Genomic DNA, 11,317 nt, shown 5'->3' with positions numbered 1-11,317 from the left:
CAATCCTCTGGCACTATTAGATTAGATATCAGCCCTTCTATTTTCCTGTTGTCTTGCTGGCAGTAACAATACTCCCTTTGTAACACCAGTAATAGCTTGCCACCCTGCAGTGACAGTTTAAGCTACAGTAGTCCCATGGTAGATGATGGAGAAAGGAGGGTGGAATATCTGACCTGAAGTCACTGGTGTGACCCAAGAAAGATTAAGACATTTTTGACCACTGAGTTGAAATAATTTTTAAAAGCCTTTTTACCATTAGATTTGTTATCCTTCCCTACTTTCTGCAGAACAGTAGCCAAGACAGAGATCCAAGCTAAGGAGTGTTCTGGAATGGCACATTCTCTCCTGTCTGATGTTGGAAAAAAAGCAGAGTGATCATCATCAAGAGCTCCCCAGTGAGAGAGGTGAGATTGAGAACCTGAAGGGGTTTTCTTGGGGTCAGAACATATACAGTGTGCTTTACCAAGAAGTGTCTGTTCATTCCTCTGGTTTGTAATGATGCTGATCTTTCACATAAACCTTCATTGCTTTTTTTTTTTTTCTTTTTTGCTCTGGGGATGTAATTCCCAAGCAAAGCTATTCTGGTTATAGTAGAAAAATCATGTAAATGTTCTCTGGACATTCCTTTGACTGTCAAACCTGAATAATTTCCAAAAAAGACCAGCAAAAATCATCTTGTAAAGGGAGATGGAATATTAGGCTTGCTGCATGTCAATGTAATCCATGAACAACAAGCAGAATTTGGTAATTAGCCAGTAAATGGTCTTTTCTCACACTGCTTCAATAATGTGTACAGTTCTTGCTACTGCATAAATGGTCAGAGCTTGATGCTGTGGGTTGACCCCAGAACTGAAATGATGATCTTCCAAATTATAATCTTTGTGTTGGCAATTGGTTCATATAGCACATGCTGTAAATAAACATAATGTCACAAATTCAAAGGTCAGAAATTCCCTAAGTGAGGATTCTTAGGTTCCTCAAAACAGGAACAGAGCTTAGCTGATCTCTCAAGGAGAAGCTAGGGTAGTGAGTTTTTTGGTTTGCAAGTTTTACTCTTCGGGAGGTTTCTAGACTATCACGTGTCCTTAGAAAAGTAACTAGTTTTAAAGCTCACAAGTTTAATCTTGCTCATCTTGAAACCCCCTTCTAAAAAGGAACAAAAAAAATGTTTTATAGAATTGCAGAGGCTTTTTCCACCCTCGACCATTAACTGTTGATAACTGTTTTAAGCTATCAACAGGTAAATGAAGTTTTGTTTCTGTCTTCTAAGTCTTAATCCAGTTTCATCTGAAGTCTTTATTTTATAGTTACAATGCAAAAGAGTTCAGAGACCCTTCTGACAACTAAACTAGAAGGGCTGCAGGTGAGCACTGGAGAATTAACAGACAAGGAAGCAAAAATATTAATCTCAAAATTAAATAATGCTTCCTTTGAATTTTTCTTTTGGATGTGTGTTCTTCATACACATGAAGAACATGTTTACTACATTTACATGTAGTAAATTTTTATTATTTACTATAAATGTATTATTTACCAGTGATTTAATATTTTTTTCCAAAATAAGAGATTTTGTTCTGTTTTCCCCAAAGTAACTTTGAAGTGAGTCTCCACTTGTTTTACCATAAGAAGACAAATGTGTTTTAAAATTGTAGCTTTTTCTTGTCTTTCATGTTTGCGTGGACAATTTCTTTCAGAATTACTTTACTAATTGGCACACCAAATCTGAACAACTTGAATGAGATTTCGTGAGGAAAAAAAGAATTATGCTAACATCTTATGACATCCATGCTCGATGCATTCTGTGGAAAACAAAATGAAGAATAATGTCTTTGTTGTAAATGTGCAGACTTAAAATCCTGACATTAATCGTGACATTATTTTAGTTTTGGGCCATTTTACTTGTAGCCCTGAAAGAGATTTATGGATAGCACTAATTCTTAACACATGGATCTCCAAAATCTGTTTTTCAGAGCCTTGGTGTCCTACAAATGACAGACTACCCATTTCTCTTTAACCCATTCCTCCCAAATGGGGTTGCTTCTTGCTTTATCCAAATTCGGAGCTGGTAATCAGTAACTGTATGGTAGAGCCCCACCTCCAGCATTTAAAGTGCCCTTTTACTTTGGGATTGCTTCTAGTCCTCTTCAGGACAGTTATTCCATTTAATTCAGTAGATTCAGCTGACTTCTGCCTTGCCCTGAAGAGTATTGAGAATGCCTGTAAAGTCAGCAGTTACAGACAGGAGATCTGAGAAGCTGGCAGGAGCACTTGTTTTTGTGTCAGAGATAGTTAACCTCTTAACCTACTGTGAGAAACTTCCAATCTATTTCAGGATGGTGGTGAACAGATGAATATAAATCTTCAATGAAAGTGATTTCACCCATCTGTTTGTCTTTGCCCAGAATTGCAGTTAGTTACAGCTACTAACTGTGCAAGTTGTTACTTCTCCCTCTCTTACTGTTCAATTCATTATATCAGAAATTCTCATCCTGTGTGTCCAGGACTAGGATTCTGGTAATCTGTCTCTAAATCCTCAAGGTTTCAGTCTTAAAACTAGTCCCCATTGCTATCTTCAGCCACACGGTATTCTCTGTGTTGCTTAACTCAGTTTTCTCACATACCAGTGTGATTTGTATATAGCTTGTATGCTGTGGCTGAAGGCAGAATAGCCTCTGCACAGCTCCAGATCCTGTGATGAATGCAGCCCCGATCTGGAAAAACAAACCAAAACCAAAACACCAACTCCAACAAACACAAAACAAACCCAACCCCGCCGGTAAACTGCAATGTATCTCTCTTAAACAGGCAGCGAATGAGTCATCCTCACGCACCGTCTTTATTAGTGCCTGGAGGGTGAAATGAGTAGAATATCCTACAGTCCCTCTGTCATTCTTTAAAAGTGCACATTGGTTTAGCTGGTGCTGTTTAGAAACCGGTTGCTGGAAGCTGCAGGCAGATGGGGAAACTTAAACAGGAAGCGTCCCTGCCGCTGCTGCAGACCTCTGGCTTCTACTCAGAGTGAACTCATGTGCTCAACAAAAATCAAGGACTAGCCGATAAATCCACGACCAGTTGCCTGCTCTAGGAAGATCAGGTTGCAGTCCTGCCCTGCTAGCTTTACACCACACCCCTTCAAAGTGAATTAGTAGGGGAGGATCACATTCAGCCCTGATTCAGGAATTCTCTCTCTCTTCAAGAACTGTTGCTAGAAATCTGGTGAGTACTTTGTGACAGGCTTTGTTTTACATAAAAGATCATTTTTTAGCTGGCAAAAAGGAATATATGTTGTGATATTTTCTTTAGAGTGCTGTATATGCAGTAATCAGATGTTTAGATTCAATGTCCAGGGGGCTCTTTAATTTTGAAACAATAGGACACTTCATAAATTTTATTTTTATTAATAAAACTAACCTTTGTCAGACCTAAGGTATTGTAAGCTCCAAGGCAATTCTTTGAAAGAAAGCCACCTTAGGAATTAATATGTTAATTTTGAACAATAGCTGGAGTTTGAAAAAAAATATATTGTTTTTTAAAACAATTTATGTACTACTGGAGCTCCAAGGGACACTTGATTTAGACAAAGTGGATTAATATGGATTAATATTAGGATTAATATGTTAATTTTGAACAATAGCTGGAGTTTGAAAAAAAAAATATTGTTTTTTAAAACAATTTATGTACTACTGGAGCTCCAAGGGACACTTGATTTAGACAAAGTGGCCTGCCAGGCTATTTAAAATCCTTCTAAGACATGTAACTTTTGAAGCAATTAATATTTTGAGACATGCAAGAACATTTTTAGGAGAACCAATTTAAACTGGTGGCACAGTTTCACTCAAAATGCATACTGAAGTTTTCACCTAACTAAAAACACTTGGACAATGAGGCGAGTCGTAAATGAGACTTGTAGACCTTGGGGACAATTTAAAAAACAAATACAACTTCCTCCCTCCTCCCTGAACCCAGAATATGATTGATGATTTCTGTGCTCTTTTATTTGGAAGAATTGACATAAACTTCTCTTTCAGTAACAATGTAATGCAAACCATTGATACTAGCCTGGAAGCCTGTATGAAAACAAAACAAAACAAACAAACAAAAAAGCAAACAGTCAGCTAAAACATAATTAACTGTGTTTTTTAAAATCTAAATACAATTTAAGTGAGGAAAAGGCATGTAACAATGGAAAGAGTGGAGTAGGAAGAACAAGAGCAAGTTGGGTGGGGGGACTATGTGAAATGTCGAGGTGACTCAGTACTCTTAGAAATTCACCATCAATGTACTGCATGGAAACCATGTAAAGATATAAACCTTCCTTCCTGAATGCCTTATGGACAGAGGAAAAGACAGGAAATCCAGCTGTATAGATAGTAAAAGCAAAGGCATGATCTACTTGGGAAAAATTGTCAGCTTTTCCTCCTTGTAATCTGCTGCTGGTTCTTTAGTTCTGCTAGGAGGAAGTTTGTGATTGTGAAGGCAGCAAGTATCTTTTAAATTAATTTGGATTGGTAAATTAATTTGGATTGTTGCTTATATTGAATTTGAGAATTGCAATGAAATTTGCTCTGTGTGTAATGCACACAATTACAGCAATATTGTGAAGGTGAAGATGTTTAAAACACGTTCTCCTCCAGCCTTTTCTCCTGTCAAATATATCTGATGTGAAAGGGTTAATTAAAAAGGATCCATGTGGACGATTGATAAATAATTTTCTTTGAAATTTTTATAACTTCTATGCTGGAGAATCTCCAGGTGTGCTTCAAGTTGAGTTTCAGTAATCTCTATGTTTACCCTTACATTGAGCGTTTCATAATGCATGATCTGGAGATTAAAGCATTTTAGCTCTCTGGTGTAATTATATGACCTTAAAAGTGCATTTAACTTTTGTCAGAGAGCTTTAGGAGAGAGAGGAAAAGTTGTCAAGGAATAGTGTGTCTAGGAAACAAAGCAAAGATATAAAAGAACAAGCTTCTTAACAGGGTTTCAGAGAACATAATCAGAGCCTTTGCAGAGTTTGGAGTTTGAAATCTCACCTCTAGCTAGACCAGACCCTCAGTCAGAGAAGGAGAATTACTAAATGTCCAGATCTGGTTTCAAGGACTGTTTATATATTTCTCTGATAACCCTTCCCTAAACAGGAGCAGATACTGGCACTCAAATTGTCTGCTTTCCAGCAAAAGGGCACTGGTAACCTTTGTGTTTTCTTCCAACTTCAGAGAACACAGAGAACACAGACTGCTCTTAAGAAAGAAACCAGTGGGATTAGGGTTGTGTCTGGACACATGAGTATTAAATCTTCTCTGGAAAAAAAGAGACATTGACACCATCTTTCCCATTCTGGAAAGCTGCTTTAGCACCTCATTTCTTTTACAGGATGATTCTGGCAAAAAAAACTCTTTTACATTTTAAAATAAAATGTTAGCTGTTTAAAATGCTGTGTAACCAATTAGGATTTTGCTATTGTGCATTCAGTATGTCCTGAGAAAACCTGCCAGAGGAAGTCAGAGCATGTCTACAGAACAAGAAAAGAAGGTTTTTAATCAAAAAAATAGACCATCAGTAGAGCTTAAGAGCCTTGAGAATTATGTGGCTCTCATATCTTGGAATTTTGGAGAAAACTGTTTAAAATCTGTCTAATTCCAGTATTAACTGTTGCTCTTAATTTGGGCTACAATCCAAACAGTCCTATTTTCTCTCTAAGAACTAGGAGAAGCTGACAGTTTCTAAAGAAACCAAAACTAGCTAGGTGATTTGGTAAAGGATTGAAGGTGAGGTCTTCAAATCTGCTTCACACTGAAATTGAGGACAAATTACCTACTTCTGTTTCTCTTAGGAAACTTTTTACAGTGTCCCTGGGGACACCATGAAGCAAAACCAGATGGGGAATTGTATAATTGCTTTCCTAGTAGTTATTGCTTTTTGTAGTTATTTCACAGCAACATAGACTTAGTTTTAGCCCTTCTACTTTTCTCTCATTACCCCTTTGTTCAGTTTCCTTAATTGTTTCCTGTTGCTGTTAATACAGCTGTTCATTTCTCATTTTGAGTATTGTTGTCAACTCCCATGCTCTGTTTCATTCATAATTGAGTGTATCTCTGTGTTAGCTGGTTAGTTGGATGTTATGTCTAGTGAAAAAAAAATAAGACTAGGCATTTGCATGTGATCTGGTCATGAGAAAGTTGATTTTAAATTGATTCAAAACCACTTATATTAAAAACAGCAATTGTAGCAAGTAAATTAGGAGTAGAAGTATTATATGAAAGGAATAGTTAGCTGGTACAGTTTTTGTGAACTTCATGGGAAGGTCTGCAGGAGTGTATTCACAATTTCTGTAAACATTTTCTGCTTTGGCTGAGAAGCAGTTTTTTCCTTCTATATTTGTACAATCTTTAACATAATGAGGTTCTGGACAATGATTTCACTGGTCAGAGAAAGGAAGTGTAGGAAGATGAGGCTGAAGTTTTCAATGCTCTGAGACTATGATGAATGTTTGTGATCCATAGAAGCTGGCACTGCCAGCAGAATAAGCAGAGCTATCTATACTGTGGTGGAAGATGAAGGGAATGTGACCTTTTCTTTTCTATTGCAGTGTTATTTGATGTCAATTTTAAGTATTTGCAGGGTGATAACCTGAGGTATTTTGGGTATTTCCACTGATGACAGTTCTAACCTGTGATGATCCAAAGCTTGTGCATCTATTAAAGTAAAAAACTATGTGATGTCTCCAGCTGAGAATTTAGATAGGGTGACAAGGTTTGCTTGAGAAAGCAAGGAAGCTTGTATTTTCATCTTTGGTGTGTGTGGGAAATGTGAGCTGTATGATGATGAGGTTATAATTTTGACATGGTCAAAATCAGTCCTGAGAAGCATCATAGTAGCATGTAGTTTCCTCCTGCACCTGCCTGTTACACTTTAGGTAACAGGCACCTTAACTTTAGGGAAATTAAGTGTTTTGCTTCTGTGGTGTGTACAATATTAACTTACACACAACTGAACTGATAAAAAATATACAGGGCTGGTATTGCTCTCTTCATTAGGAAAGAGGATTGTGCTAGACTGGCTTCTAAGTACATGACTATTTATCCATAAGTACCTCTGAGATTTGAAAGCATATGCTGTACTATTCCAGTCCAAAATGCTGGGGGAAAAAAGGATGCTGTGTCCCTAAAAACATAACTAATACTGCATCTTGTCTGGTTTGCTAGTGGCTTTTGTGCTCTGAGAGCAGGTATTAGTAAAGGCATTCCCTGTTTGACAGTAGGCATTCCATGACCAGTTTCTGTCAAAGTAGCACAGGAATGTGTGTGGTGGGTTTGGTTTTGGGTCTTGTTGGTTTTGGGTTTGTTTGTTTGTTTGGGGTTTTTAATTATTTATATAATTACATAAACTACCAATAGTTTTTATTCCACATTTTAAAATAGGAGCAAATGAATATTTCCTTTTCTTGTTGGAAACTATATAGGTAGTAGAGATCCCTGAGGTTGGGATGTGGCATGCTGGATAGGTGCAGCTGTCACATCTAAATATGGAACTTGTAGCTTATTTCTTTATTTCTGAATTTATTTTGAATGGGCTGGGAACTGGATTTTTGCACAGGAATTAGCAGAACTCATGAAGGGAGCTTTAAACTAGATTGCAAAGGCATAAAACCATTGCCAGCACTTGGGATATGGATATCATAAATGTGAGGCCTTGACTAAGTTAGGTAAGGAGGAGGAGGAGGAAATTAGGGTCTGGAGATGTGTCATAAGAATAGTTGTGTGGTCACAGGATGGCAAAAGTACCTGGTGCCAGGTGTGAGTTGACCAGGAGAAGCAAATGAATAGGTCCTGGAACTAAGTTGAGAGAATGGAAAACGGTTCTAGAGTACAAGTGAAAGGAGTTTACAAAGAAAAGTAAAAAGGCAAGAATGGTCTATAGGTATGTGAAAAAGAAAGTGATCTGGTGAGGGGCTTATTATTTTTGGTTGTTTTGGGCATTTTTTGTCCAGTTAAAAAAAACACACTGAGGTTTTCTTTCAGTTTATCTGTTGTGTTTTCAAAGCAGCCTTAACAATGTTAATAAAACCAGAACCGATGTAGGAGTTTAAATCTAAAACATTAATGTTAGGTCGTAACACTTCTCAGCATAAATCTCTTTTATTAGTTTTCCTCCATTTTCTGTTTACTTTCACTTGGGAATTTAAGAGGCTCGACTAGTGCAGCAGCAAGTCAACATTTATGTTAAATGATAGAGGATAGATTACCAACCAAAGTTTCCTTTCATAACAAGAAGGAATTCTGAAGTTCTTGGAAGAATATGATGGAGTCTCTAGTCTCAGGACTGAGTATTAGAGCTGCTACTGTGGGGCAGAGGAGGGAGGTAATTAGAGAGACAGGAGTTTCAATAGCTCAATCAGTAAGGTTTGCAGGATGATGATACACAGGAGGCTGTTTCCCTTCTTAAGTTACTGGCACACTGTAAGGCTTTGCTCTGTTTAAATTAGTTTAGATGGCAGCAGACACTGGGATTTACAAAGCTAGAGCATGTATCATCACTGTTTGTTCAGTTTGCAGCAGAGCAGAGATGGTAGAATTCATACTTCAGTCTTCATACTTACTCTGGAGTAAATGAGAAAACCTTATGCTTCAAACAGCTGACAAAATAGCACATGTAATCAAATATTTTTAAAGACAATGCTCTGGCTGACAGTTGGGAGACAATGCTACGGGTACATCTAATTAAATCTCTGCCATAAAAGTCCTAGCAGATAGTTGAAGATACCATAGACCAAAATGTCTCTGAAGTGTAGTGAACTGAGGAAGGTCTGCTTTTGCTTCGGAGGTTCTACAATCCTAAAATATACCTATTTATCTTTAATTTTAGGCTGCAGTGAATTAAGCCTCTATGCACATGCTGTTAATTCCTCTATTTGCCTTTTATGTGTGTTCATGCTTCCATTTCCTGGGCTGTCAGTGTGAATGAGTCACTCTCACAGTCATTACACAGCCACTTCATGCCATTTTCTAAAGCTGTCTGTATCTGACTGCTACCGGAAATGTGAGCGTTTATTTTACTTTTTCCAGTTAGCTAGTTAGAGATAAATGTCAGGCTGAAGAAATATTTGGTTCTAGATATTCTGATGATAAAAATTGAAGAGATTTAGTACAATAAAATTATATATATATACACACACACATTTACACATGCACACAAAAGATCTGGCTGGAGAAGCTGCAAACTGCTGGGAGAACACACTGTTATGTTATCTTAGTAAAAAGAAATCTAGAGAGCTTTCTTGTGTTTGTGAGTTTATTTGACAGCATAAAAAAAGGCATAATTATTAGACCAGGTAATTAGGTCCTATTACTAACAACCTCCTTGATTGCTTGTATCTGCCTTGTTTACCTCTATTCCAACTTGAAGGAAACAGATGGCGTCGTTCACAAATGAAAGCATTTAATTAAATCAGTGCCAATTATTACCCATGGACCTTTGATGTCTTTTCTCAAGTAACTTAGATGATGTCTGATACAGATATAAAGATGTCTCATTTAAAAGGTAGTTTGGGATCAGCAGAGTGCCAGTTCCAAAGGAAATGTCTTAGGAATTGATGACTGAAACTTAATGAAACTTACATGTAGAGAAAAGACAAAATTAATGACTGATTCCTTGCTGTTCTGAATTAGAGCCTTAGAGTGCTTAATCCCAGAGGTTTTGATATTTGGCCTAAATAATCAGACCACTTAACATTAATTATTTAAACTCTGCACATTTCTTACCTTTCCTGTGGCAGAAAATCCTTCAAAAATGTAACCACTTGATATTTTACTGAGCCAAATGTCATAGTTGGGGTATATCACAGATGATGATTGTGCTTCCCATATAAAGACAATAAAAATCATCAGAATGCATTGAAAAATAAAAAAAAATCAATATCATAAGAGGCTTACAGCTTTGAAGTTCTGTTCCTTATCAGCTAAGCATTAAATCAGAAAACTCAGACTTTTCTAAGGAGTTAGGTTTTTTTAAGTGAAGATGCAATGCCAAGTTCACTTTCACCTTGGATTCCATTCTTACTTTAGGAATGATAAGAATTAATTAAGCTAAAGAAGGATATAAGTATTTCAGTACTAAAACCTTCACCCCCTTCATCTAACTTTCACCCAGACCCAATACGATGTTCTGGCAATGTGTGACCTTGGGGGAAGGTTAGTAAGATAACTAAGGAGATTGTGTTTGTAATAAGGCAGATGTGCATTATAAAGCCTAAACTTTCCCCCTTGTAAAATCACCTAAGCAGTGAGAAGCCCTACTTTTGACAAAGCTACTCTCTTAAGAGAAATGTAGGAGTTGACTGGAAGAATAGCAATATTGTACCCAGGCACACTGTTGTTTTCTTATTTTAAATAATGACTGGACTTTTTATCAGGGGTGAATAAAAAGATTTGCTGTGACTATTTCTCTAACCTTTGGGTAACAAAAAAAAAAAAGAAAATCCTTCCAAGGCCATGTACCTTAAAGCTTTGCATGAAAAAAAGTCTGATATTTGGCCAGATTCATGATAAGACATATTCTGTGTCTGGAACTCATAGAATGGACTCTAAAGCTGAAAAGAAACGTTGCCTCTCTTCACTTGGTGCAGGAATATACTCAATAGAACTCCTTTTCAAGATATTTTCTTAGTGTATTTTTGGTTTGTGCTACACTCTTGCATGGTATTATTTTGATGTGTTAAAAGCTTTGCTTGTTACACATGGTATTTATATTTAGCTTCTATAGCCTAAGACATTGTTTTTGCCAGATAGGGTACAGACATCTATTTCTGTGGATCTTTTAGTATTAAACTTCATTCACTTTCACAGGAATCCATCAAATTCATGGCAAACTTCCTGAAGCTATGACAGTAATGTCAGGGCTGGTCATTGCCCTTGGTCTGGCACAGATAATTTGCTTTCAGTTTAAGTAACAGCATGTACTGTACTTAGAGAAGATGGAGAGGCAATATCTGTTCTTGAGTGGAAAACTGAAAATTATCTGAATACTGACAAGAAATGCTGAGAATATCCCAAAAGGAGAGCACGCTAGTGTCAAGGTCTGTAACTCAGAAGTACTCAGTGCATAGCAATGAGCATTTCAGTAAAGACTCATCTTTAAATGTGTAATATATTAAAATGTCAGTGGTGGGCTAACGCTGGGACAACAGCTGGGAGGAGGATGGCATTAGAAAACAGAAAAAAATGACTAGCACATAATCCTCACTTATAAACAACAGACTTCCAGACTGACAAAAAAGTAAGGCAAGTAAGAGCAGCTGAAGTACACAAGTAAATGCAGC

At 37.1% G+C, this 11,317-nt stretch overlaps 1 protein-coding gene across 3 annotated transcripts in view; it reads left to right on the top strand.

Moving 5' to 3' along the window:
* The first annotated feature begins 312 nt into the window (after positions 1-312).
* Positions 313-11,317, top strand: part of TFPI (tissue factor pathway inhibitor) — a 35,605-nt gene continuing 24,600 nt past the window's right edge. The window contains exon 1 of one of the 3 annotated variants that reach the window (XM_030454276.1): positions 313-404. In XM_030454276.1, coding sequence (XP_030310136.1) covers positions 353-404 — 52 coding nt within the window. In that variant the 5' untranslated portion in view covers positions 313-352. Of the gene's footprint in view, positions 405-2,859; positions 3,217-11,317 lie in introns of those variants that run through there. The other 2 variants (XM_030454275.1, XM_008496940.2) reach the window with 2 other exon arrangements.

This window comes from Calypte anna, chromosome 7 (assembly GCF_003957555.1).
Source record: "Calypte anna isolate BGI_N300 chromosome 7, bCalAnn1_v1.p, whole genome shotgun sequence".
In the NCBI taxonomy this organism is placed as follows: domain Eukaryota; kingdom Metazoa; phylum Chordata; class Aves; order Apodiformes; family Trochilidae; genus Calypte; species Calypte anna.
This window is presented reverse-complemented; position numbering and strand designations above follow the sequence as displayed.